The 25241-nt window shown below is 49.3% G+C and overlaps 14 protein-coding genes across 14 annotated transcripts; 7 read left to right on the forward strand and 7 right to left on the reverse strand.

Annotated features, from left to right (window-relative positions):
- Positions 1-122: 122 nt before the first annotated feature.
- PENARI_c001G06447 (DNA-directed RNA polymerase core subunit RPB8) lies at positions 123-634 on the reverse strand (the record flags this gene model as incomplete). The annotated part of the gene is made up of 2 exons (XM_022626646.1): positions 123-228; positions 309-634. 2 exons carry the CDS (start codon positions 632-634, stop codon positions 123-125), a joined length of 432 nt encoding a protein of 143 aa, XP_022493643.1.
- A 275-nt stretch (positions 635-909) lies between these two features.
- On the forward strand, positions 910-2129 carry PENARI_c001G02921 (elongator complex protein 4; the record flags this gene model as incomplete). The annotated part of the gene is made up of 2 exons (XM_022626344.1): positions 910-1375; positions 1429-2129. The coding sequence occupies 2 exons, from the start codon at positions 910-912 to the stop codon at positions 2127-2129; spliced, it is 1167 nt and encodes a 388-aa protein (XP_022493357.1).
- A 21-nt stretch (positions 2130-2150) lies between these two features.
- On the reverse strand, positions 2151-2456 carry PENARI_c001G00902 (uncharacterized protein; the record flags this gene model as incomplete). The annotated part of the gene is made up of 2 exons (XM_022626194.1): positions 2151-2335; positions 2399-2456. The coding sequence occupies 2 exons, from the start codon at positions 2454-2456 to the stop codon at positions 2151-2153; spliced, it is 243 nt and encodes an 80-aa protein (XP_022493029.1).
- A 491-nt stretch (positions 2457-2947) lies between these two features.
- PENARI_c001G10764 (tRNA splicing endonuclease subunit SEN34) lies at positions 2948-3901 on the forward strand (the record flags this gene model as incomplete). Its single annotated transcript, XM_022626975.1, has 1 exon — positions 2948-3901. The coding sequence occupies one exon, from the start codon at positions 2948-2950 to the stop codon at positions 3899-3901; it is 954 nt and encodes a 317-aa protein (XP_022493330.1).
- A 491-nt stretch (positions 3902-4392) lies between these two features.
- On the reverse strand, positions 4393-5195 carry PENARI_c001G07834 (RNase P/RNase MRP complex subunit; the record flags this gene model as incomplete). The annotated part of the gene is made up of 2 exons (XM_022626751.1): positions 4393-4592; positions 4808-5195. The coding sequence occupies 2 exons, from the start codon at positions 5193-5195 to the stop codon at positions 4393-4395; spliced, it is 588 nt and encodes a 195-aa protein (XP_022493521.1).
- Positions 5196-5610: 415 nt separating this feature from the next.
- PENARI_c001G03609 (putative oxidoreductase, 2OG-Fe(II) oxygenase family) lies at positions 5611-6753 on the forward strand (the record flags this gene model as incomplete). Its single annotated transcript, XM_022626405.1, has 2 exons — positions 5611-5994; positions 6049-6753. The coding sequence occupies 2 exons, from the start codon at positions 5611-5613 to the stop codon at positions 6751-6753; spliced, it is 1089 nt and encodes a 362-aa protein (XP_022493344.1).
- A 2990-nt stretch (positions 6754-9743) lies between these two features.
- PENARI_c001G02255 (uncharacterized protein) lies at positions 9744-10893 on the reverse strand (the record flags this gene model as incomplete). The annotated part of the gene is made up of 3 exons (XM_022626290.1): positions 9744-9840; positions 9898-10674; positions 10739-10893. 3 exons carry the CDS (start codon positions 10891-10893, stop codon positions 9744-9746), a joined length of 1029 nt encoding a protein of 342 aa, XP_022493859.1.
- A 4312-nt stretch (positions 10894-15205) lies between these two features.
- On the forward strand, positions 15206-16271 carry PENARI_c001G12516 (flavin adenine dinucleotide pyrophosphatase; the record flags this gene model as incomplete). Its single annotated transcript, XM_022627121.1, has 3 exons — positions 15206-15280; positions 15345-15511; positions 15638-16271. 3 exons carry the CDS (start codon positions 15206-15208, stop codon positions 16269-16271), a joined length of 876 nt encoding a protein of 291 aa, XP_022493038.1.
- An 866-nt stretch (positions 16272-17137) lies between these two features.
- On the reverse strand, positions 17138-18043 carry PENARI_c001G03613 (Ras family protein; the record flags this gene model as incomplete). Its single annotated transcript, XM_022626406.1, has 4 exons — positions 17138-17376; positions 17463-17738; positions 17837-17951; positions 18032-18043. The coding sequence occupies 4 exons, from the start codon at positions 18041-18043 to the stop codon at positions 17138-17140; spliced, it is 642 nt and encodes a 213-aa protein (XP_022493864.1).
- A 1845-nt stretch (positions 18044-19888) lies between these two features.
- PENARI_c001G10584 (shikimate dehydrogenase family protein) lies at positions 19889-20770 on the reverse strand (the record flags this gene model as incomplete). Its single annotated transcript, XM_022626959.1, has 1 exon — positions 19889-20770. The coding sequence occupies one exon, from the start codon at positions 20768-20770 to the stop codon at positions 19889-19891; it is 882 nt and encodes a 293-aa protein (XP_022493907.1).
- A 263-nt stretch (positions 20771-21033) lies between these two features.
- Positions 21034-21969, forward strand: PENARI_c001G05455 (shikimate dehydrogenase family protein; the record flags this gene model as incomplete). Its single annotated transcript, XM_022626558.1, has 1 exon — positions 21034-21969. The coding sequence occupies one exon, from the start codon at positions 21034-21036 to the stop codon at positions 21967-21969; it is 936 nt and encodes a 311-aa protein (XP_022493978.1).
- Positions 21970-22236: 267 nt separating this feature from the next.
- PENARI_c001G09809 (putative pathogenesis associated protein Pep2) lies at positions 22237-22992 on the forward strand (the record flags this gene model as incomplete). The annotated part of the gene is made up of 2 exons (XM_022626900.1): positions 22237-22364; positions 22419-22992. 2 exons carry the CDS (start codon positions 22237-22239, stop codon positions 22990-22992), a joined length of 702 nt encoding a protein of 233 aa, XP_022493901.1.
- A 112-nt stretch (positions 22993-23104) lies between these two features.
- PENARI_c001G04924 (sugar phosphate isomerase/epimerase family protein) lies at positions 23105-24127 on the reverse strand (the record flags this gene model as incomplete). Its single annotated transcript, XM_022626502.1, has 1 exon — positions 23105-24127. The coding sequence occupies one exon, from the start codon at positions 24125-24127 to the stop codon at positions 23105-23107; it is 1023 nt and encodes a 340-aa protein (XP_022493798.1).
- Positions 24128-24772: 645 nt separating this feature from the next.
- Positions 24773-25201, forward strand: PENARI_c001G03498 (uncharacterized protein; the record flags this gene model as incomplete). The annotated part of the gene is made up of 2 exons (XM_022626392.1): positions 24773-24948; positions 25093-25201. The coding sequence occupies 2 exons, from the start codon at positions 24773-24775 to the stop codon at positions 25199-25201; spliced, it is 285 nt and encodes a 94-aa protein (XP_022493535.1).
- Positions 25202-25241: the final 40 nt, after the last annotated feature.

Consider the following 25241-nt stretch of genomic DNA (forward strand, 5'->3'; position numbering starts at 1 on the left):
AACATCTCCCTTCGAATACATAGACTTTTGTTTCCCGGCCCTAGCCTAGAGGTCAGAGCCAAAGCCAAATTTATCCCATGCCAAAGACTTCACCAAAAGCAATGATCCCAAGAACCGCTAACTTATTTCTTGAGGAGCAAGTAAACGTGATCGATTCGGAGAGGAGCAAGCTTCTTGTAGGGGCCCTCGAGGTACAGCAAAAGACCACCGAATGACACAAAGACAGCCCTGCAGAATTTGATTAGTTATGTGTCCCTAAGAACGAAATTTCCCCGGATATTCGAAGAAAAGCTGGAAAAAAGACTCACATAGTATCCTTAGTGGCACCCTCCTCGAAGCGGTAAACCTTGCCGTGACAAACGTAGTCGTAGTCATCGGCGAGGGTCGCATCGCCCATGCTGACTTCTCTCCAGCTGGCGCGAGTATCCTCTTTGCCGTCGAGAGACAGAGTCGACGCAATGGCAAGCGAGAGCGACTCGCCGACAGCGCATGGGTAAAGCTCGGAGTTCACATCAAGGGTGAATGTCAGGGAGGCATCGTTGGAGGTACAGGTGAGACGGGATACCCGGTCGTACTTCTGGGCGTTGATCGCGGTGATCGTGAAGGTATCTTCGAAGAGAAGCGGGTCGGACATGATTGCGAGTGCGACCGCTGGCTTGTCGGTCTATGGACGGAGTTTGGATTTGGTGGTCGACGTGCCGAATATCGCACAGTCGATATTGTAGGATTCAAGGGCAGCAATGGCTGGATCGTGAGGTGAGAGGCGGAAGAGAAGAGTTGGAGGCGGAGCGGAGAGGAGATCGGAGAACGGAAGCTTTTTTTTTTCTGCCGCTTTGGGTCCCCCGCCGATAACGATGTGAGTTTGACTACAGCTTGACCTTATAATTTATTGTTTCTCGAGTCTTCGCGATGTCCTTTCGAAAGAGAAATATCGGATTATCCCCCGGTGTCGATCGCACAGCTGTTCCCAATGCCGCAACACAGCCAGCTGCGCCAGAGAGCACGCCTGGCATCCGCCCCTCACCAGACGATGGTCGACCAACAACCTCGACAGGTACTCGGTCTCTAGACAATCTCCTTGCAGGACATGCAGGACTTCCTATGGGTAAACTGCTACTTGTTGAGGAAAATGGAACAACGGATTTTGCAGGCGCATTGCTCCGATACTATGCGGCGGAGGGCGTGATTCAAGAACAGAAGATCCATGTGGTTGGAGTGCCAGAGCAATGGGGTCGCAGCTTGCCTGGCCTGATCGGCTCAGCCGAGTCTCTTGACGAGAAGAGGTCCGACAGGCGCAAGGATGATCGTATGAAAATTGCATGGCGTTACGAGCGATTGGGCGAGTTTGGTGCAGGCGTCGCCGGTTCACGCGACGGTGAGCATTGAGATACAAGATCGCTTCGAGGTTCAATATGCTAATGGCTACAGCCCCTGCTACTCCTGGAGCTCAGGATCCAGCTGCGAAAGAGGCACCCGCCTTCTGTCACGCCTTTGACCTCACGAAACGCCTTACCCATCCGTCTATCACGAACATGACCTTCATCCCCGTCACCCCCTCCAAAGAATCGCCATTCCTCCCCATCCTGAAACGTCTCCAGACCGCGATCTCCTCCAGCCCTGCGAGTACCATCCACCGTATTGTCATTCCGTCTCTGCTCAACCCCGCAATGTACCCGCCCGATGCATGCCACCCCGAGCATGTGCTCCAGTTCTTCCACGCCCTAAAGGCGTTGATGAGTGCTCACACCACCCGTGTCACTGCAATGATCACATTCCCTCTTTCTCTCTACCCCCGGTCGTCGGGTCTGGTTCGTTGGGTTGAGCTGCTGAGCGACGGTGTCATTGAGCTCTGCCCGTTCCCGCATTCTGCAGATGCCACGGCTACCTCGGGAGCGGCGACGTCCCAGGAAGAACCCCCACAGGGTATGCTCAAGACGCATCGACTCCCAGTGTTACACGAACGTGGCGGTGGAAGCGATCAGAATGTTGGACAAGACTGGGCGTTTATTTTGAGTCGTCGGCGATTCGAGATTAAACCGTTCAGTCTGCCACCGGCTGAAGGAGACACCGAAGCGCAGGATGCCTCGGCCGCCGGCGGTATGCCCAAGAAATCGGACCTCGAGTTTTAAGGCAACATGTAACGTTCTCAATCAATCGTCCTCCTCAAAGTGAAGGCGGGTTCCTGGTTCTGCTAGCATATCGTCCATCTCGATCTGCTCAGACATGGCGGGGCCAGAGTTGGCCATGGTCCGAAGGTAGCTCGGGCCGTACGCGTCCATCCCAGCTTCGCGGGACCGAAGACGGTTACCGAGACAAGACGAAGCTGCAAGCCATGCTGGTTGGTATTAGTCGTCTGTTTAGGAAGCTTTGGTCGGCAGGGCATATAAGCGACACTTACCGACAAACAGTAGCAGTGGCGCAAAGAAGACAAGGAAGAGCAGAAGCAGGAAACCCATGACTAGATATCTGTACAGAGTCAAATATAACGAATGCCAATGAATCTAATGAAACCCATGTCGAGAGACCTCGAGTTGGCAGTTCGCTTGGGCCAATATGACTAGTCCCAAAGAGGACAAGCGCGGGAGCTGAGCTTTTCCTTTTCTTCCGCTTTTTCGACTTTTCTCTTTTTACTTCTCTGCAACTCGGCTTTGCTGGTCAAATCCTAGTAAATGATGTTCTCGACACTCTCTTTTTATCTCTAATGGTAAGCTCACAACCTTTTCACCACCCCACTTCGCATGATTATGCAAAATACAAATCTGTCAATCCCCTGAAGCTCGTTTAATATCTCAAAAAAGAGCACATGTGACTGAGAAACGTACTTATAAATGATTCGCGAACCCAAAACAATTTTGGCATCTGCAAACTTGCATACCGAACACAAGCTAACAGTCTATGCCACAGAATCCATGAAAATTTCAATCAAACATCTGAATCAAAAATCAAAATGGACTCCCAACCAGACCTTCCAATCCCGATCTCCTATGTATCCGGTAGATACCTGTTGTTCTCAATTGACGCAGTCACATACCTACGCCGTGAGCATAACATCTGCGGCGTGCTGATCGGGACACTTCCCCAGATCCCACAGCAAAATGTCTTCCTGGGTCTGCCGCTGGAGTTGATGCCAGAGGAGGCCCGGCTGTTAGTGGACAAGGGTGTAGCTTGCATCGTAGACGAAACCAAGGCGCACGACAGCATGAACACACTCTTAGAAGAAGATCGCAGACGGTACCTGCGCGACCTCGAAGCCCAAGGTCTGCACGCTTCGCGTCTCCACGCAGATCGCAAAGAACAGCAGAAGGAGCAGGCGTTGAAGAACAGAATAAACGACAAGAATGCCAACCCTAAGGCCAAGGCTGCTGCTGGTGCCGCCGCGCAGACACCCGAGGATGCCCTCTCCACGCCGTCAAAGAAGGACGATGCTGCCGTCGTCGACCTCTTCGCTGCTGAGGACCCTTCGACTCCATCCCGAGATGCCTCGAGCACACCCACACCCTCTCAGAATGCAATGGGCATCACGCCTGCGACCTCGTACCCGCCGCTCTCCATCCCCCCGTCGTCGAGCCACCTCCCAGCTCCCGTAGTGCCACCTTCCTACCCTCTCTTCGCCCATCTACACTCCCGTGGCTACTTCCTTTCTCCTGGCCTGCGCTTCGGATGCCAGTACACGGCTTACCCGGGTGACCCGTTGCGCTTCCACTCGCACTTCCTGGTGGTGTCATATGACTGGGATGAGAACATTGATTTGATGGACCTCATTGTTGGTGGCAGACTGGGCACTGGTGTGAAGAAGGGCTTCTTGATTGGCGGGGCGGAGAAGACTCTGGATGATGTTGAGTCGGAGGCTGATCGGGTGGACAGTGTCCGGACGTTCAGTCTTGAATGGGCTGGCATGTGAGGGCTGGGGGTTAGAGGCTTTTACATGTCTTCTATTACTTCCAACCGTATCAAGCTCATGGTTTTGGTACGCCCTGGCTCATGCAATCGACCAGCTCCCCCAAATGCTGGGTCTTTCGATGCGCTCAATGCACACCATGCCTTGAAATCGGTACAAGCTCTCGCGATACTTATCGATATCGAGGCTTTCATCGAAGCACATTTTGGCCGACACTCCCTGCGGTGCACCAAGATATCAAGACCCGCGGGGTTCGCGGGCTCGCGACTCGGATTCCGATTTGAAAGCACAACCGCACATACAAGCAGACGTGCAATCCGTTTCTATGTAGACATTATCCTACAGAGAGCATACTAGCATGTACTCATACTGCTGCTTGCAACACAATTCATGGAATGTTCATTCCACACAGAACATCATTGTCATCATTTCGTACATGCCGTAGCATTTGTAAAGGTTGCGCTTCAACTATTAGGCCAACCAATCTCAATGTCTCAAAGATAATCAATATTCCTCCACTTGAACTTCTTATTAGCACGATCCACCGGCCGATTCTCAAACTGACTTCCGTGCAACTCAAAAACCAATGGCTTCGCACCACCAGCACCGGACTCTTTCTGCTGATCCTGCTCGCCCTTGGAGGATATGGGCAGAGGAACCGTGAATCGGAAAATAGTCTGCTCCTTCGGAATAGCTATAAAATTCGTCAGCGCCATGCGTCCCTTCTTTCCTCTCTTCCAAGGCAGATATCAAAAATAAACTCACTCTTCATCTCATCCCTCTCAGTAACAAGCACAAAAGTAAACTTCGTATCCCGAACCACAATTCCCCTCACCCCTACCCTCCCCGAACAAGAACTCCTCACAACCTCAACCTCCGCCCCATGATAATCGGCACTAACAAGCTTACTGCCATGCACAAGAGCAGAAACGGGCCCGGAATGCGCACCAGGCTTCAAATCCAGGATTTCATGCATATACCCCACCCACAGCTCATGCAGACCCTTGAAAATCGCATACTTGCATTCCTCTTTGGGTAAATCGTGCAGGCCGGATGTGCGCTTCTCGCGCGCCGATAGCGGGCGCGGCTTTTGGTGTTTGAGGAAGTATTCTTTCTTGCGGAGGCGGTGGAGGCGGCGGCGGCTGCGGTTGTCGGTTGCTGTTGATTCGGTTGGGCGGAGGTAGAGGGGTTTTTGTTTTATTTTTTCGGTGAATTGGGCTGTTGTGCTATCTGGGGAGTAGGCGCGTGAGAGGAGGGTGTGCGCGATGTGCGTTTTTGGGGTTGGGGAGTCGGTCATTTTAGGAGGTCGACCTCGACGGCCGTTTTCTTATTAGAGAAGATGTGGAGGATGTACGTCGACGGTTGGGCTTTTGTCGTTGGGTTGGAGGTTGAGCTGTTGGAGTTGGAGAAAAATTGTTTGATGTCACTCCCCGATAAGAGATAACCATCTATAGAACTACCTATTTTCGTCGTCCAGACTACATTTGATTTACTATTGACCAGAGAAGTGACTAAGGCTACTGTCGGATATTGATTTATTTCCGGTTCTTATTGTCGGGCTTGATCATCCCTCGGCACTTTGATGTTTCCCCGCATGTATCGCATGTATCTCGTGGATATATATCCAGAGTTAGTTAGCACACCTCTTCTTTTCAAATCACAACCAAAGCACATATACCAATCATTCCAACACTGAAGCTCATTGAACAGCTATGCAGTCTCAGGTAGATCACAAGGAAATCGCGAACAACTTCCCAGATATCCCACCCTTCCCAGATGATGTCGCCACGGCACCTCTTCTTCGGTTATCATTAGGGAAGCTACTAGCCGGTGACCCTGCAGAGTATGCGAAACTATTCCAAGCATCAACCGATATAGGTTTCTTCTACCTCGATCTTTCAGACTCGGAACAAGGATCCTCGCTCCTCGGCGACGCAGATACCCTATTCAAGCTTGGAGAGAGCCTTTTCGATTTGAGTCTAGACGAGAAAAAGAAATATGACTTTAGCGGACAGAACTCATACTTCGGCTATAAAGCACAGGGTGTTGCGGTAGTTGACAAACAGGGGAATCTGGACCGCAACGAGTTCTACAATGTAAGTTTGCTCCAGGTTTGTGTCTCTGCGGCAACCTGATCTCGATGCTGCCAGGTCTCAAAAGACGATATAATGGGAGTTAGCAACCCACTGCCTGCACCAGGGGTCCTGCAAGAAAGTCGAGCACAGCTGGGATCGTTCATGCAGGGGTCACATGCGATAGTAACCCTAATCCTCGACATCCTGAACAAGCAACTCTCCCTACCAAAAGGAACTCTGCCCAATCTACACCGACGACAAGCAGTAAGCGGCGACCAAGTCCGTTTTGTGAAAGCACCGCCACAGCCAGTCGACGACAGACGCACCGCGCTGGGCCAACACACCGATTTTGGCAGCCTGACGGTGCTTTTCAACCGAGTCGGGGGTCTTCAAGTACTACCACCCGGTGCTGACACAGAATGGGTGTATGTGAGACCACTCCCTGGACATGCGATTGTGAATCTCGGGGACGCAATGGTCAAGTTCACGAATGGGTTGTTCCGGTCCAATATTCACCGGGTTGTGGCACCACCTGGACTTCAGGCGGAGTCGACAAGGTATAGTCTTGTGTACTTTGCACGACCCGAGGATAGTGTGATGTTGCGTCGGCTGGAGGGGTCTGAGCAGATTCCGAGGATACGGGATGGCCAGGTCGAGGAGGAGATTAATAGCAAGGATTGGATTATCCGGCAGGCTTTCCGGGCGAGGGTTGATCTTGTTGATGATATAGATTATAAGTCTGCTGGTACGGAGCAGATTAGTATGAAGATCAAGGTTTAGGTTGTATTCTGCTATGTTTAGAAGAGGCAGGGTCTCTGGTGAGAACTGTATATACTTCTGAGTATCTATGCTTTCATTGTAAAAATGATTTCCTCGGACACTCTGTGTATAGTCATCGATTCAACTAAACTGTATATATGGGATCAGCATGTATAAGGTTAGACCGAATTCACCATGACATAGGTTGCCGAAGTGGGGATGCAGAGCTTTCAAATCCCGGTGTTCAACATCTCAGACTCCTTGTCAATTTCTGAAAAATGAGACATCCCCTATGAGCAACAACATCGATTTCACCGTCGGAGTCCTTACCAATTCATCTCAGCCCCGGAGACCAGATAATAGGTGTTATCTTCTCACCCAATGAGAGTTGCAGTATCTACAATATGACAGCTACAGTAGCTCAACGAGGGACAAGGGGTAAACTAGTAGAAACCATCGAATCCACACCTCCCAAGACATGCACTACAATCCCCCGGCAAGACGGTCTACTCTAAATCAGCCCCTGCGTAAGCAAAAAAACCTTAACGAGAAGAAGGAAATTACATCCTGCGAACCGGCAGTTATCGCCAGAATCAGTATTCGACAACCTCGATTTTGAAACCCGACGTTCTGGTAGAGACAAGCTGTCTGGGTGGGGAGACCCCGGAGGGTTTCCAGACTGGGATCAACCCTTTCACTTGTCATATGTTGTCCGAAAATGCGGTAAATTATGATACCAAATACCGTCTGCGCAATTATATCGTGCAACGCGGCACACCTCAAGACCAAAGAATATCGCGCATTCCGACATCCTGGGTTGACGTGCCAAGACCCAAAAGTGGTAGGTAGTTTGAGCGTTTTCAACTCCCCGTGGCGCTAACAGCTTGAACATTCTGTGACAGTTCTGTGACGTGTTCTTATATCCCAGTCGATCGTTATGCATGATCTACATTTAACTGACAGGGTTCCTACGGCAAGGCCAGAAGGCCTGGATTTCTACTTTTCCCTCCAATAGCTCCACACATTTCGCCAGGTAGACTACAACCAACTTGCACATTCCCGCCCTTACTGGAAGGCAATATATTTCATGTGTGGCACTCGATTTGGCTAGTTGGCCGTTACGACCCACGGTGGGATCCATGTCTCAACTCCTAGCCCACCGTGCCCAGCCACTATTAAAATAGCAAGGTGATCAGGGTGACAGCGGGTATGAGCCACAAGCTCTCCACCTCCACATTGACCAAACGGATTCCACCAAGCTCCTAGCAATTCGGGACCGGGTTGTCCCTTCCGCCGAAGGAGTCATCCCTGGCGTACGGGAAGACTAAAGAAAGAAGGCCTAAAGTACTTTTGACACTGACACTGCAGGTCTGCACGATGACGATTGTGGATTAAGGCCAATTCACCCCCTGCGACCCGACAATCCGGCCCTGTCATGACACCCTTGCCTGATCTCGGTCACTGTAGGCTTTTAGGCCCTGTCGGGGTGTCATTGCAGTAGTTTATTTCGGTTACTAGAATTGCGAGTCATGAGTACAAATTCTCTCAAAATCTTTGACAGGGGTAACTGGATACGGTTAGTGTGTACTTTCAGTGGAGAAACGAATACAGTACAGCTCCATTGTACACATAAACATCGGAGCTGACACATTTCAAACTGGACTATTCAGGGATCAAATCGATAAGCTCAGGCAAATCTTGTGAAATACGAGAATCACCGATTTCCCGGTAATTCAGTCCTCTTCCCACCGATCTATACTGTAACAGGCAACAGTCTCGAAGCTAAAATGAAATTCAAATCGAGATTCGCAGCGGCCTCGGTGTTCCCGCCGAGCCAATCAGCCGGCTTATTTAGGTCTGACTTATGCACCGTCGAATACCCCCCGTACCATTCTATCCCGTATACTATACCCGTTCTCGTAAGTATAGACCCCAACAACGCATCTAATATAATCCCTGTAGATATCTCCTTGTACATGCATATCAATAACGAAAAAGTACGGTACCATTACTACGCGGACACCCTGGGTCCAACCCACAGTAAACGGCTCGGACCGTCCAAACGGAACCAGACGGGTTTGCCATCCCACTCTTCTGAGTGGTAATGCTCCATGTTCCACGCCCCCCAAAAGGGGATGTACTGCAATTTATTCGTCGGCCGAAGCATCTGCTTTGCGCTTAGTTTTCTGGTGTGGATGCGTACCCGGAAGCGCCCCGGTCCGAATACAGTTCGGTGGCGCTATGTTACAACAGTATTCCACCGACGACGACGGCGCAATAAATGCAGAACGTGGATATAGATCCAATTAGAGTAGTATAGTCTAGCATTACAGTGTATGATCACATGTATGTGAAGATTAGTTAGAAACAGCTCCACAATAAGAGATAACACCCCTATGCTGTGAAATTATAAACCAGACAGCAACTGAGGTACACTACAGTATCTCAGAAGAGAGACGTTGCGATGCGGAGCAGTTTGACAATTCGGCCGATGTCCAAATCGCGAATTTCATGTCAGAGGAAAGCACAGCAAATCAGACCGAACAGGTCACTATGTACCTTTTTTGTCATGTCTAGACCTGAGGGCAATTATAGAATAGTATCCACACCCATATCCACTGGTAGTTCCAGGGGACCGGGAGCGATGAAGTCTATTTTTCGCGCCGGATTGATGTGGGCCCGAAGACTGCTTTCCTTGTTTGGAATTGACGCCGGGTTTCATCTTCTGACAGCTGGCTGTGCGTTCTGGCTTTGGGCGGGTAATATATTGCATTTCTGTGCCTCGGGTGAATGTGAATGGAATGCGGTTTGGAAATGGAAATGTACGTACTGGGTCTCGGGGCTCATGTCGTACGTTCCAACCAGCGAACGGGGGTAATTTAGTTGCGGGCCAGCGGGTTCAGAGGGGTAAATTTCATTTATTGGGTCAATGTCATTCGTATGTCTCGAAAAAAATACAAATCATCTGGAAAAGCAGGCTGTCCTGCGAAATATCATGGCGTATGTCTTGATCATGTAATTGGGTTTGCCGATATTACCATAGTAGCCAACTTCTCTTCCAGGCTCCGAATAACTGCAGGATCTGGTTCTGGTTTGATCTTTTTAGGTCTGTTAAAGTAGATAGTCAGCTCAACCCAAAACCAAGGAGAGAGAAAGCACACATACGGAATTCGAATAGTCTCATCACATTTTGTCTGACCACACTTTACGCAAACACGCGCATCTTCATTGTAAGACGTGGTACAGACATGACAGATATAATGAACCCGTCGACGGGGCTTCTTAAATGTGCGATCTGGCACAGCTTTTGGTGGTTCAACATCACCAGGATACCCATCTGGGTATTTATCAAGTTTGGCGGGCTGTCGGGGACAGCTCTTGCAGCGAAGATGGTGACAACTGGCACATTGTTTCGTGCCCCTGGCAAACATAGTCCCACATAGATGGCAGTCTCGTCGAACTCGCTGGCGTACTGCTTTGCGCGTAAAGTCCGGTCCTCCCATACTGGAAGTCATTGATAACGGACAGGCTGGGTTACCGCTCAACTTGAGATGGGGCGTGACATGAAGCATGCCACGCTGTTTTGCGCGAAGCTCATGGAGTCTCATTTTGGAAAATGATGGCTCTTCGTCTTGGGCATGGGCTGGTGAAAGACGGGGACATTTCTTGCATCGGAGGTGCTGGCAATTGACGCAGACTCTCTCGGGACCGAAGGTTGTTTCGCAGCGGTGACAGGCGCGGCGCACCCGCATGCGAATTGGCTTGGCTACTCGGGCAAATTGGTGATCCGTGGATGATTTCTCTCCAGTGGGTTCGAAGCTTAGATTATATTTGGCGAAGATGGCGTGCGCCTTTTGGCGTTGCATGGCGTTGTAGTCGGGCACAATGGGTTGCTCTGGTATACTGGGTTGTTGCAATAGCTTTGGTGCTGGTGCTGGTGCGCTGTGGTGGGCAGTGTCAGTTTATACTATCGAATGTTGAAGAATGCCAGTGTAGTATATCATACGCTATTTGGGTTGGGACCGCCACATCAGGTATGCTTAGAGATTGATGCTTTGAAGCTGATCGAGGGCGCAAGACGCTCTTCATGCGCCTGAAGTACTTGAAAATCCCTTCGGGCCTGTCTTCGCCTGGGCGACCGGGCGTGTCTTGGGGAGACATGGATTTCGATTTATGTAAAGTGGCGCAGGAAAGCGATGGCGAATGCTTCGTTGATGTGTCCAAAGTGTCGGGATGGCCGTTTCATTCCATGTAGAGTGTAAGATATTCAGAAGAGAAAGAAGTATGTCAAGGGTATAAGTATCCAGGTGAGAGGTGTACCGAAGAGCTGGGATTCCCGAAGAGCAGGGTAAGAGCGTGGGGAGAACAGGCAATTATAAAAAGAAGCAGATCCGAGGAATAAGAATATAGTTAGATTACAGGTATTGTATAGATGCCGTAAAAGGCGGAGATATTATAAAATATAAAAATCAAAAATCATAAATTATTTAGGGGAATGCAACTTGGGTGGACCCCGGGTTCTCTCCACCTGGGCTTTGGCCTCAAACTGTACTGACAGTACTGTAGCATTTCTCGGACTTTGCCATTGGTCCTTCTTCACGGGGCAAAAATACTCCCATGCGTTGCTGTACTTTGTACATTTCCCTACAAATACTCCTAGGAGATCCGGCGGCGTGGCATGCGGCAAATGGGGCTATGTACATCTGCCCGGGTGTTCCCGCCATTCCGGTTGCCTTTTCCAGAAATAGTTCACCTGTCAGTCTATCAGTGGAAGCGGGATCTGGGAATCAAGGGTGCAAGATTGCCGTTTCTTAGGGGCTACGCCGGTGTTTCGTTGACACCTGGGCAGACTGTCGATCAGGAGAGGATTTGACCGGGATTTGGATAACCAGAAGATCGTGAACTCTTAGAACTTAGAATGCTTGGTCTTTGCCATTGGCAGGTAGCCCATGGGAAATAGTCCAATTCTTATCATTTACTTTTTCTTACTATCATTTTATGGAATCCTCTAGTGCGTGGACAAGCCGTGCTGACATGAGTCTTAGTAATATGTGACTATACCAAACCGTCGGGTTTATGAAGAAATGCAAAGCGCAGACCAAGATCCACTGAGAACCACTGAGAATCCTTATAAATCAACAGATACCTCCCTAACACGGACATCTCTCCGACCGTGGCGAGTCATGCATGATAGGGAAATTGGAAGCGACAAATCACCCAGTTCGTCAGTTAGCGGTGAAAAGAGTGACTTTAAGGAAGGAGACACTACTGGAAACTAACAAGCTAAAGGTCGAAAATGAACCGATTTGAAATGTATTCCTCGTTGCTCAACGGTTCCACTACGTGCCGAAGGAATTGGAACTAAAACAAGTTGCATATGACAAGTGTCAGTGCTTGCCTTTCTTAACCTGTCAAACCGAGGGTTAAGTTCTAGGACAGAGTACATGTACACATGGACGCCAAAAATGGCGAAAAAAGACCGGATATAATGATAATCTAGGAACCCACATACACTGCAGGTTGAACCATCCCCCTGGAAAATGGAGACGTGGTTCGTACTAAAGGAATACTTTTCCTCCAGGGCTAGTCTGGGCTTCCCCCTGTCATCTCATTTCCTCAGTGGAGACTTATGCAGGACGACGATGCTGGGGGTCTGATCGCTGTCTTGGCCATTGTACAGTATGGTAAATTATTGTGTATATCCTAGAATTTCCCCTCAGCCTTCTTTGATTTTGCCCAGTGGTCTTTGCTTTTTTTATTATTAATCTACATATTTCTAGTGCACCCGTTCCGATCGCCCGATCTATAGCCCCAAGCGATCGTACGACAATTGTATATTCAAGACAAAACTTCCCTGTACTTCTTCCTGTACAGTATGCCGTGCCGTCTGCATGCATCATGTGGGAGTATATGTAAACGCCTGTTACTGCCCAGGTGAAATTCATGTAACATAAGTTACATTATGCTTGTAACATGATTCAAGTAAACCTTACAGATTCAACTCAGCTAGAAACCCCTGCTCCACAAAGTGAAAAAAAGCAATTATTCTTTACAATAATATCTGCTGTAGATATCTCACAACATTCCAACCCTTCCAGTATGTACTGCGCCCCCTTCGCGCTGGCCTTCTAGACGTGCATCCGGCCCGGCGCAGTGGTAAAGCAACACACAGACAGGCAGCTCGCCTCGCCACTAGATACAAACATACTGAATTTCGGCCCCTTTGTACCACTCTGCTGGTACGGCGCGCATTGCCGAGCTGACTTTTTCCGGGGGTTTGTTCAACCAATCATGCAGATATTTCTAATTCAGAATTTGGAATATCGAAGTATACGAGTTCCTATGTACCCAAGTACAGTACATGCACACCTAGGCGCCGAATCCCCACCTACGTAGGTGTATCCAACCAGAAGGTATTTCCCCACAGATTGATTGTCCGAGGTGAAAGAGAGGAAAGTTAAAGATATCAAATTATTGGTGATGGGCATCCTTTCACCTGGGATAGACACACCTGTGGACTTTACCGCTCGCTCTCGCTTCGCTGAGCGCCCATTCATGTACGAGAGTGAACGAATACATGGTGAACGAGGGGGCAAGAGCTGATTCATAATCGGCGATCATAATTGTATGGCCAATCAATTGCTTTTATTGCAGTACACATTCCCTTGGAATTATGGGCAAATGTTAATGCTTCTGTGCCGCCTGTGATAGGGCTGCGATTCTTCTGCTAGACTTGAATCATGTGGGCTAAGAAGATGATGATTGATCGGATGGAAAGGTTTGGGCGGAATGGGACGACGCTGATAGCTGGACTGACTAGCTAGGATTTAGGTCTAGCTGTATATATTTCCCAGTGGCAGGCGACGATCGAGGCTAAGCTAGAGATCCTCATCAAGCGAGTGAAACTATTCGTGGTTGATTGGGTGGGAGGGGCCACTAGAGAGTAATACAGGCGTTTGTTCATACCGTGCTAGCTGGCTAGTCTACTCCAGTTGAGGTGAACTCGGCATCTCCGACTGCAGATAGATCGCTCTCTCCAGGCGAGGGCTGGCTCTGAGTGGTACGTACTGGCAAGATCTACCGCTAGCTGAAGGTGCCGGGCACCGTTGCAAATCATCGACATGACAGATCACAAATGCCAGTATCAGGCAATGTGGGATCGACGCCAGCCCCAATTCCAACAATCCCATTCAAGCCAGGTGAGAGCGAAAAGCAAAGAGTATCATTCGACGCCCACATATGATGTATGTGTGTGTGTATGGGCGAAGTTCACAAGGTTCAACAGTATCCAGCCAGTCAAGCCGCTAAACGCCCTCTACAGCAAAGTCCCATGCCTGTGCCCTTGGATACATGTCGGGTCGACCCGACCTATCGGAGAGGCTCTTGGTCATGTATCCCTTCAATACTGTTAATCGGTTTAGTCCGATCCTGTCAGCTTGGACTTGATGCCGATGATATCGTCGTCAGCCTCCACCTCAATCACCCGGTTGACTTGTGCGCTGGTGCGCATCAGCTCCACCGCGTTGGCGTATGACATCCGTTGCATCGGGTTGCAGTTCTCAGGGAGCCAATAGAGGAGGACGTAAGGGACTGAGGGGCGTCCGTCTTTCTGTGAGGGATATTGTCTCAGTATATCGCAGTTTGATAGGCTATTTGGGACAGCTCACAGTTGTCAATGGGTAGCTGAGAAGGATGAACCGTGGCGAGGAGTCTGGGAGGTCGTCGGCCAGATCCTCCATCTTCGAGTAGATCTCATCATCTTGTGGCCGGATCTCTTGGGTCTTGCTGTCGATGATATCTGCAAGGTGCCGCTTATTAGCATGATACGAACAAGGGTACCTGCAGATTTGATGTAAGATCTCTGCACAGCCATTTGAGACAAAGCCTGGGTTGTCTTCAAATGCGCGAGATCCGTCAGAAAGTGCGAATCTAGGGGCTCGTACAGATGACAGCTTGCGCATCCTTCGCTCGCGATGTACCCAGGCGGAACTTGCGTAGCTTCTCCTTTGTCTCCGGAGAGAATGAATATAATCGTGAATCGGACTACTCAAAATCAGCAATCCGTCATGGAAGCACGCGAGCATACACACGTCAACGTGGTGTGACACTCACCATTATGGACGACGTGGGGGCAGCGCAGGGAAACAAAAACCCGAGAGGACTTCTTTTCGGCGAGCGTAGATATGTGCTCAAAATGAACCCAACTATAACAGTTGTTTCCAGTAAAAGGGAGACAGCTGGAGTGTGAAGCGAGAAGGAAATGCGAAATGCGCAATGCGGGCGGAGATTCCCCCACTTGATCCCCTTCTCTGAACATCAACACTCCAACACTTCAACACTCCTGTATATCTACCCTTCAATGCTCAGCCGACTGAATCTCCTAACCCGCCATTTCTCACATTCATTCGGTTCCTTTCGTCCCTCCGTGCCCCTTTCAACCCCGTCCCTGACCCCTCGCCCAACTCCGTTCGCGATGACATCAGCGCGCGCGAAAACCATCCACACGGCAGCATGCCTCATTATCGGCGATGAGGTTCTCGGTGGAAAGGTGATGACCATCCCAATAGAACGCCCACCTAGCAAATCACATATTCTAACAACTCCCATGGCAGACCATCGACACCAACTCCCCGTACCTAGCCAAGTTCTGCTTCTCCCTCGGAATCCAGTTGAAGCGAGTCGAAGTCATCCCAGATGACGAGGAAGATATCATCGAAGCTGTGCAACGCATGAGCTCCCGCTACGACTTCGTCGTTACAAGCGGAGGCATTGGGCCCACGTCCGTACACCCCAGCCCGGTCCCTTGACTGTTCTTCCTCGGTCCCCGAGAACGGAGAACGCGCAAGACGCAAGAGAATCACCAACAATATCCAACATCCAGCTAATACTCATACCTCGCACACAGACACGACGACATCACCTACTCAGCAATCGCCAAAGCCTTCGGCCTAAAGCTCCAACTCCACCAGCCCGCCTTCGAGCGCATGAAGCGCCTTTCCAAGCCACACCCCATGCAGCCCAACTTCGACTGGGAGACTCCCTCGCCCGGCCTGAACGCCAAACTGCGCATGGTTGAGCTTCCCTTCGACCCCAAGATCCCCGCCGAGGACCAAGCCGTCTTCGTCGCGGATGATATGTGGGTTCCTATTGCCGTGGTGAACGGTAACGTGCACATCCTGCCTGGTGTGCCGCGGCTGTTCGAGCGTCTTCTTGAGAACCTTAGGCCCAGTCTTATTCCCCGTCTTATCGATCCTGAGGGTAAGGGGACTTTCCGGTGTTTGATTAGTACGCCGCTGCCCGAGAGTGCTATTGCGCCGTACTTGACTGAGCTGGCGGCTAAGGTTGAGTCGAGGGGTGTTAAGGTTGGTAGTTACCCGCGCTGGGGAAAGAAGCGCAATACTGTCACACTTGTTGGGGCTGATAAGGCTTTTATTGAGTCTTTGGTTGCGGAAGTTGAGGAGGGTGTTCAGGGTAAGCTTGTTGCTGTGGAGGATGAGCTTGATCCTCCGTCCGACTCGGAGCATGTCTACAGTCAATAGTTTGATTGTCTGTTTACCCTGTTAGCTCGGAGGGGATTACATATCTCTGCAGCACATAGATCGGAATGTTTATACTAGAACACAGGAATGTCATATCCAAACATTGCCGGCAGATACAGATCGAATAGATTGCACTATGATAGATGGCATATATCTCTCCGCTTCGAGAGTCACACCATCCATAGATACTCAAACAAGACACGCGCCATAGTAATGAAGAGCAAGGAATCCCCCTTGCCGTGAAATAACATATATTGACAGCCGTGTCGTCTCGTATCCCGGGACCGACAAAGATAATAAGAGATAGATAACAAACACCAAGGATCTTTCGCAAGACTTGAAACAATAAAATATAGAGATAAGGACGCAATTCGGACAACAAAAGGGGAATCAAAATGTTTCGTGAGACGAGGTTGGCGTCAAGGTCGTCAAAGCGAATGCGAGCCTCGTCCGAAAGAACCACACAAACACCGACACCATTCGACAGGCCACTGTTATTCTGTGTTTTCGCTTGCTATTTTCGCATTTTTTTCCGGGGTTTTGCGTTTGATTTTGCTTTCTGTCGGGTGTGTAGTCGTGCTGAATGTGTTTTCCTCCATCGCGTATGTATTCTGAATGGCAGAGGGTGTAGGGGGGTTGCAAATGCATAGGCAGATGCGGATTAAGCGCCATTCAAGAAGTGTAACCAGTTTCCAACTTTCCAAGGGAAGAAGACAAAGAAATGCCTTCTCCCCTATATAACCAATCCATTCTCAGTGTAATAACTCTCCGACAAATCGTATGCGCCGCGTAGGCGGATAATTTGAAGGTTCTTTCTCGAGGCTCAGGGACATTCGCTGATTCGACGTTTTCGGGTTGTTCTTGTTTTACATGACCACACACTTGGAGCAGCAGCCCGCGCTCTCGCCGGGCTCGCTGACATCCATCTTGCCCTCTGGTGCGCGGGAGCCGAACGCGCCGGAGCCCGAGGGGTACGAGGACATTTCCTTGTTGTAGCGGCGGATCTCACGGACGAGGTCGTAGAAGGCGTTCTCGACGTTGATGCGGGACTTGGCGGAGGTTTCGATGAACTTGCAGCCGAACTGGCGGGCGAGCGCTTCACCCTCTGTTGGACGCGGTGAGTTGTTAGTTACGGGGTTGCAAAAGGAGTGGGATAATAGGGGGCTGGGGGTGTGTTGAGAGGTAACCTACCCTGCTCGGAGACCACGCGCTCCTTTTCCAAATCGCACTTGTTGGCAACGACAATGATGGGGAAGTAGTCCTTGTCCTTGACGCGCAGGATCTGCTGTTGGAAGGTCATGATTTCTTCGAAGGATTGGCGCGACGTAATCGAGTAGATCAGCAGGAATCCCTCGCCGGTTCGCATGTACTGTTCCCGCATTGCCGAGTATTCCTCCTGGCCTGCTGTATCCAGCACGTCCAACAAAGCGACCTCATCGTCAATAACGCACTGCTTGCGGTAGGAGTCTATGGGAGACAGATTCCGAATCAGCGCCGTTCATTGCGGGTTCCCGTGAATTCGAAAGTGACGCGATCCGGGCGATCTGTCATCGAACTGGACTCACCTTCGATTGTTGGGTCGTACTCGTCCACGAAGTGGCTCTGGATCAGTTGGATGGTCAAGCAGGACTTTCCGACGCCACCGCCGCCGACAACCACCAGCTTGTATTCTCGTAGGAACTGCAGAGCTTGAGTCAATGGGATGCTCCGGATGCTCTGGCCGAATAGAACCGGTTCGTCATCAGGTCTGGGATACTCACCTTTGACGCCATTATGGGAGGTGAGTGTAGGAGAGAAAGGGGGAATGAGGATCCAAGTTCCGGGATCCACAAAAGGGTAGGAAGAAAACAGTCAGTGGAGAAAAAAGTAGTTCTGGGGAAAAAGAGAAGAAGAGGAAGGGGGCGAAGGGGAATTCAGGAGATGGTGGGGAGAGATGATTGGGCGAAAAAGGGGATTATTAGGATTATTATCTTAAACTTCTTTTTTTTTGCAATTTACGCAGATTGCACTTATATTGGCCTCCTATTCTCCTATATTTTCTCTATTCTCTCTATTCTCTTATGTTTGCTGGTGTTGGGCACCTCTCCAGCTCGTCTTTTTCGCCTTGCATAATTGCATCATCCCGTTGAAATGTGTCAATTTTGGTGATTGGATACGTCCACAGACAATTCACTCTATGTGCCCACTTGGGCAGGCTCCATCACACTAAGAACTAGCATCTACAGAGACCCGCCGATCTTCTGAATTTTTCACTCATGTTCAACACTGCATGTCGGAAAATTCGATGCATCTATTTCCCCGTCCACATTTCTAGGTTTTAAGACCCTTACAAGGCATGGACCTTAAGTTCGTCTGCAAACCCCACCTGGGAAGCCATGTGTAGGGTCACATTTGAAGGGCTTGGGGATCGTCTAGCATTCACCCCTCCTTTTGAGAGCTAGAGTTATACATGTAGTTATACTGTAGAGTCGGTTGAGTCTGAGAAACATCGTTCTGCGCAATTGTGATGTTCTTACCCAACTTAGGGCTTTATCCTTCCATGGAACTCAATTCCCGCATACCAATCTCCGAAAATAGGAACTTCCCGAAGCCTAATCGTCCAAATCACAACGTCTTTAGTTGAGATTCCAATTTCCACCCGAAGATAAGCTAGACACCTGATCACCAAGGCTGCAGGGCCTTGGGTAACTAACTATATCCCGTCTGGTTTATAACATCGCCCGGGAATATGATTGGTCGGACAAATGCCAACCTGCCTGTGTGATTGATAGATTTGGCTGTCATGCATGCGTCGGCTTCCGGTAGGTGACACGGCGAACTGGGTGTCTGTGGTGGGATGGTAGCGAGCCGCACTAGAAAGTTTACTATAGTTTCGGGGTAATGCACTCGTGCTCAGGCATTCGGTTATAGATTTTAGGCTCAATGAATGCGATCAGTAATTTATTCTCTGTGCTACATTGGATTAAACTCATCGTAGAAGCTCAGTGTTAAGCGGGGAAATCTACCCAACTGCATAGAGCTTATTTGGTCAATGGTATATCGACAAATGTTGCATTTCGGCATTCCCAACTAGCTGTTTTTAAATAATCAAGGCCTTCAATGGTATTCTCGACCTGGCAATGTAACCTAAAAACAAGAAAGTGGTCACACTTGAACTGGCGCCTCGCTAGGTTAGCGCCCGTGCTAGGAGCGGCCAGTAATATCGTATGTGATAGTGCAAGGTGTACGAGTACCTAGGAATCCAACAATTATAAGTATAAAAGCTGGTGAGACATGTACAATTCCACTTGGGGTGACCGAGATTACCCTAGTTGCTTGCCTGAAAGATACTGGATCTACTTCTTGTTCCTGGGTCAATAAGCCACTGTATCAACAGGCTATTGATTATCCAGATTCTTTTTCTTTTTTTCTTTTTCAGGGCTTTTAAAATTCCTAATCCTATTAATTTAATTCTAATTTCTGATCTATAACGTTGTATATCTTCCCTTGCACACCAAGCTTGACAATCTTACTTTAGAGCTTTGTATTCACAAACATATGAAACCCGGCCCAGAAGAACCTCAAATAGAAACAACCAAATATATGAATGAATGACATGAGAAACGCAGACTCACATCTCAAAGCATTCCCATTCCACCTTTAGCCTTCGCAGCCCCTTCTCGGTCCAAAGCCAAAATAGCCTCCGTCATAACATCTTTTGGAGCGTCTAGTCCAGTCCACAGCGAAAACTGATCAAAAGCCTGAGCAAGCAACACCTCAACACCTGAAACAGTGTCCCATCCTTGAAGTCTTTGAGCCACAGTCAATAGCGGCGTCTGTCTCGGCTTATACGACATGTCAATACAAAGACCTTGCTTCCCAAACAACGACGCAAACTGATCCTCATTGGTCGTCTCCGCAGGAACAGTGCCAATAACAACATCTAACTCCTTTGGAAGATCTGAAAGACCCGGCACAACTTTGATATCGAACGCACTTCCAAAGTCATCCCTGACCTTCTCGGCGGTGGCCAAAGTCCGGTTCACAAGGTAGATATCTTCCATTCCCGCTTTGTGCATCGCATACAGAGCAGCCCGTGATGCCCCACCAGCGCCAATAACAAGTCCGACTTTGGGTCGTTGTTGCATCTTAGTCGAGTGGGCGGCAATGATACCGTACAGACCGGACCAATCCGTGTTGTCACCGATTATGGTACGCTCACTACCCTCGCCCTTAACGACGAGCGTGTTGATTGCACCGATCAGTTTCGCGGTCTCGGTTTGCTCATCACAGAACTTATGGACTTGGAGCTTGTGTGGCATGGTGACACTTGCCCCGCCAAAGGCATTGTCTTTGATCAGTTCTGCCACTTCATCGATGTTGTCGGACTCGCGAATGGTATATTTGAATGGAAGGCCACAATGTTTAAAGGCTTCGTTGTGGATGATGGGCGAAACGCTGAATGAAATTCCTTTGCCGAAAATGTGGAAGTTTTTCGGGGACACGTTGTTTGAGGCCATGCTGATTTTGAGAAATTTATAGCTTCTGAAATGTCAAAGTATTTGAATGCATAGTTGAAAGCAATATAAGTATGATTTATAGGATTTATCCGCCTTAGTACGTCCTAGTTATCTAGAAATACGCATCCAGATCCATCGGCTATGAATTTAGACGATATCGGGCCCAGTCTATATCCATCGCCGTCAAATAAATTGCAAAGTAAAATGACATAAATCCATTTCCTGTTTCCTCATACAATCATGCAACCTGAAAGTTAATCAACATGACAATGACACAAATCCCACTATCTCAAGAGATGACCCTCCATCTGGTGGGAGTGGGCGTGACGCACTCCATCGCTTACAGCATGCACAATTACATCGCGAAATCCCTTGGCCTCCCATGGACATTCTACTCCACCGAATGTCCTACAATTGAGGAACTCCTCCAGCTCGCAAAAGCACCAACCACAGCCGGCCTGGTTGTGACAATGCCCTACAAGAACTCGGTCATGAAGCACCTCGACGAGCTGGATGAGCTGGCAACCATCATTGGCGCCTGCAACAACATCTATTACAAACCGGGTAGTCAGCGGCTTCTTTGTGGTACGAACACAGACTGGCGAGGAATCAAAGGCTGTCTCCTAGAAAAGGGCGATGAGAGCAGAAGACCATCGGCGACGTCCCCTGCCAGTGCTCTGATCGTAGGGGCTGGAGGAGCGAGCCGTGCAGCTATATACGCCCTTTCAGCGCATTTGAATTGCTCTACAATTTATATCTTGAATCGCGATGACCAGGAGGTGACGGGTCTGATCCATGACTCGCGAAAGCTACCGAATCCTCCCAATATCATCCATGTGAAGACGCAGAAGCAAGCCCAGGGGCTGCCCAGCCCGTACTACGTTGTTGGAACGGTACCAGATTTTGAACCCAAGACCGAGACTGAAATTGCAGTTGCTGCTCTGCTCGAGTCTTTCCTGTCACGACCGGACAAGGGGGTGTTGTTGGATATGTGCTTCAAGCCAAGAAGGACGAGAATGATTAAGTTGGGCGAGAAGCTGGAGTGGCCGTGTGTGGAGGGAACTCATATTATCGGGTACCAGATTCATGAACAATGGCGTTTGTGGGCTGGGGAGGAGTGTGTAAAGAAACTGGATCAGAAGGGCGCTTGGGATGTTTTGATTAAGGCGGCCGATGAAAGCAAGGGGATTAATTTCTAGAATGTGTTCCTAAATACAGCTTGAATGTGAATCATTTGAACTTATAATCCTCTAGGCTCTACAGCAAATCGTTTGTGTTCTGTTCGGGTCAAACGTTTCGGGAGTATAAGGAAACGCTTTTCCCCACTTCTCCGCACGAAGGCAATGGAACCCATCGGCAATGAATTGAGCCGAAGAAATTATACCCGAGACGCATAGAAAGACATACTTATAGCGAAGGACGACCTCGGAAATTGACAGACTTTATCGCATCCGCAGGATATCATCATGACAGACTTGCATTCATTGCCCGAGGGTACCTGGCCCGAACGTGCCATCCGCAACAATGGACCAGACAACCTCGTTTTAGAGCGTGCGAAACTCCGCGAACTAGCCGAAGGCTGGCCTTGCTACCGGTAAAGAAACAACCAAGGATTGGGGCTAAGACCGAAGACTGACAACATTTCTAGTGATGCGTGCGAATGGGAGAACTTCGAATCAATCTTCCACCCAGGAGCCTATGTCTACACCACATGGTCCGGCAGAGTCACATATAAGGAATTCATGGAAGCGTCGAAGGGTGGTATGGATAAAGGTGCATTTATCATGCACCGATGCCACGGCGTGACGACAGACATCACCCCAGACGCGACTCGCGCCGTTACAAAGATGAAAGCGACCATCACGCAGCGATTCACGATCGACGGGGTCGAAGTCGATGCGGAGGCTGACTGTCGTTTCTGTTTCTTTTTTGAGAAGATTGATGGTCGCTGGGGTGCGCGGTTTGTACGGCATTGGTATGAGAAGGATAAGCTGTTGCCTGTCGTTCCGAATCAATTCCCTCATATTGATCTGGAGAGGCTTAATTCTTACCCTGCGGGGTATAAGTGCTTGGCGTATTGCCAGGAGCTTACTATGGGTGTTACCGTGTTGAAGGATATGCCGGGACATAGAAGGCATGCTGGTACTGCTTGTGGAGAGAAGCACAATTTGTTGTATCGGCTTGCTAAAGATTGGTTGGATGGCAACGAAATTGAAGTTTAGAGTAGCAGCTTATCATGTTGACATATATTCTACTGTTTTATTTTGGATCTAGTTCAGCGGCTATCCAAATTTGGTGCTAAAGGCGTCTCATGCTATCCTGAGAAAACAACGTTCATTGATTGAGCTGAAGTCTTTCTTCCAACTTCTTCCAAGCTGCGATACCCCTGTTCGCATGATCATCCGGTACAGTTTCGCCTTTGTATGCCATAGTCCGAGAGAACAATTCCATCGAAACCCATCCCTTATATCCTAGCCCCAACACAATCGCCTTGGCAATATCCTCGACAGGGAGATACGCTCCGCGATCCTCCTCATAGATGTAGCACCTGGCGTTTCGCGACCAATTCATCCTCGCGGGTTGACCCTCCACATAGTAAGGGTGACCTACAACTAGTGGCGACTCCAATCTCTCCGCATCAACAACCTGGACGTAAAAGACCTTGGAAATATCAACCTCAGCCACCATCCTCTCAAGTGATGCTTTCAAATCTTCATCGGCATTGGCAGTCTTGCCAGTTGGCGACGAGGGATCCGCCCACACTCTCCCGGCGATATTGAACGTATCAAGACACATTCCGAAATTAGATCGGTCAACTCGCTTAACAACATCCCAGAGCTTCTCCCATGTGTCGACATATGTGCTCCAGCACAGATTCTCATATGCAAAGCGGACAACGGGGGACTCGGCTGCTGCCATATCGGCCAGTTCTCTCAAGTCGGCCGCGATGACATCAAAGTCATCGATGAGTTGGTCTGCCGGGAGAAAGTTGGCGGGGATTTGGATCGTGGTTGTATGTAGTCGCTTGACGAGTTGTAGCCAAAAGACCATCTTTTGGATCAGTCTTGCATGTTGCTCTCGGTCTTTTAGCCCTTCGTAGAAGAGGAATGGCTGAAGACCAATTATTTCGAGATCTTGGGTCTGGCAAACTGTGTAGATATGATCTGCTGCTTGGAGGAGCTGATCCGGAGTTGGAATGTCGTTTCCAGAAATTTCTCGTGCCAGATATTCGAGATCTTCGTAGAACACTTCGATTCCTTTGAAGCCTGCTTTTGAGGCTTGGCTCATTTTATAGTCGAAATCGTGGAGCCAAGCTCGCCCTAGCGAGGCGCTCATGATAGCGGGTTGGTAAGTCATAATTGTTTAAGATAGAGGATTGGACAGTTGGCTAGAAGTAGGATCCTGCGGTAATGTCGCAGAAGTTATACTGGGAGTCTGATTTATACGCTGTGTTGCGGGGCTGGGTAATGATTTACCCTACGCAAAATTCATAGCCGATGCATAAAACACAGCTCAGACGGCTTAGCAAATGATCCAACATCGGGAATTAGTGATCAGTCTTGTACTGACTATAGGGCTATTCTGGACATGATTAATACTTTAATGCTGGCGCGGTATGACTCCCGCAGCTGCCAGTGGTACAGCCACGTCGCTCTTGACGGTGGTCTTCGGTCAGCTAGGAGAATATTTCTAGAAACTGTTCAATGTGCAGCTCTACGGCAGACTGTGGCCTACTTCGACGAACTCAGATCCGGAGATATTACCACCAGAATTACAGCGGATTATAATCTCATCGAATATATGATTAGCACAAGGTGGCTTTAATTGTTCGAGGTGCCTCAACCTCCGCTGCCGTAAGTGCATTCGTAATAATATCGGATACATGCTAATGAGCTGACAGGCATTTGTCGTCGGTTTTGCGAGATCCTAGAAATAGACCATAGTCCTCACTGGCATGATTGTTGTGACTGGAATTAATATGAGCGGTGGTTCAAAAACGCCATGACGATTAATCAGCGGTCCATCCATGCATATGCTCAAGGTGTTTCTGTGGCAGAAGGAATGCTCCGCAGCAACCCGAAAACCAACTGCACCTGGAGGGACCTTGGTTGTGACCATGGAGAGGTTATCACTCTGCCACGCGATGCACTTCAAATGTGGCAAAATGAGTTCTACAGGTTGGATGGCGCAGTTACACTTCATGATAATCAGGGAGCGGCGGACTATATTTGGGGGGTGACGCCTGTAACATGGGAGGATGCCAGGAGGACATATGGAATAACGACTGTCGGTAGCTGAGTTCTGCGCTACGGTTTGACCAGGGATACTGGTAACTACTGTGGGCCTGTGCCTCAGTATGTCACCAAGAACGCGACTGAAGGCCGTTCCTTGGTGCGCCAAAAGAGTCATGTCACGATGCAGAACCCATAGACTTTAGCGTTTTGCGCATTTTCCCGGAATTTTTGGGGCA

Source organism: Penicillium arizonense (assembly GCF_001773325.1).
Source record: "Penicillium arizonense strain CBS 141311 chromosome Unknown PENARI_contig001, whole genome shotgun sequence".
Taxonomy (NCBI): domain Eukaryota; kingdom Fungi; phylum Ascomycota; class Eurotiomycetes; order Eurotiales; family Aspergillaceae; genus Penicillium; species Penicillium arizonense.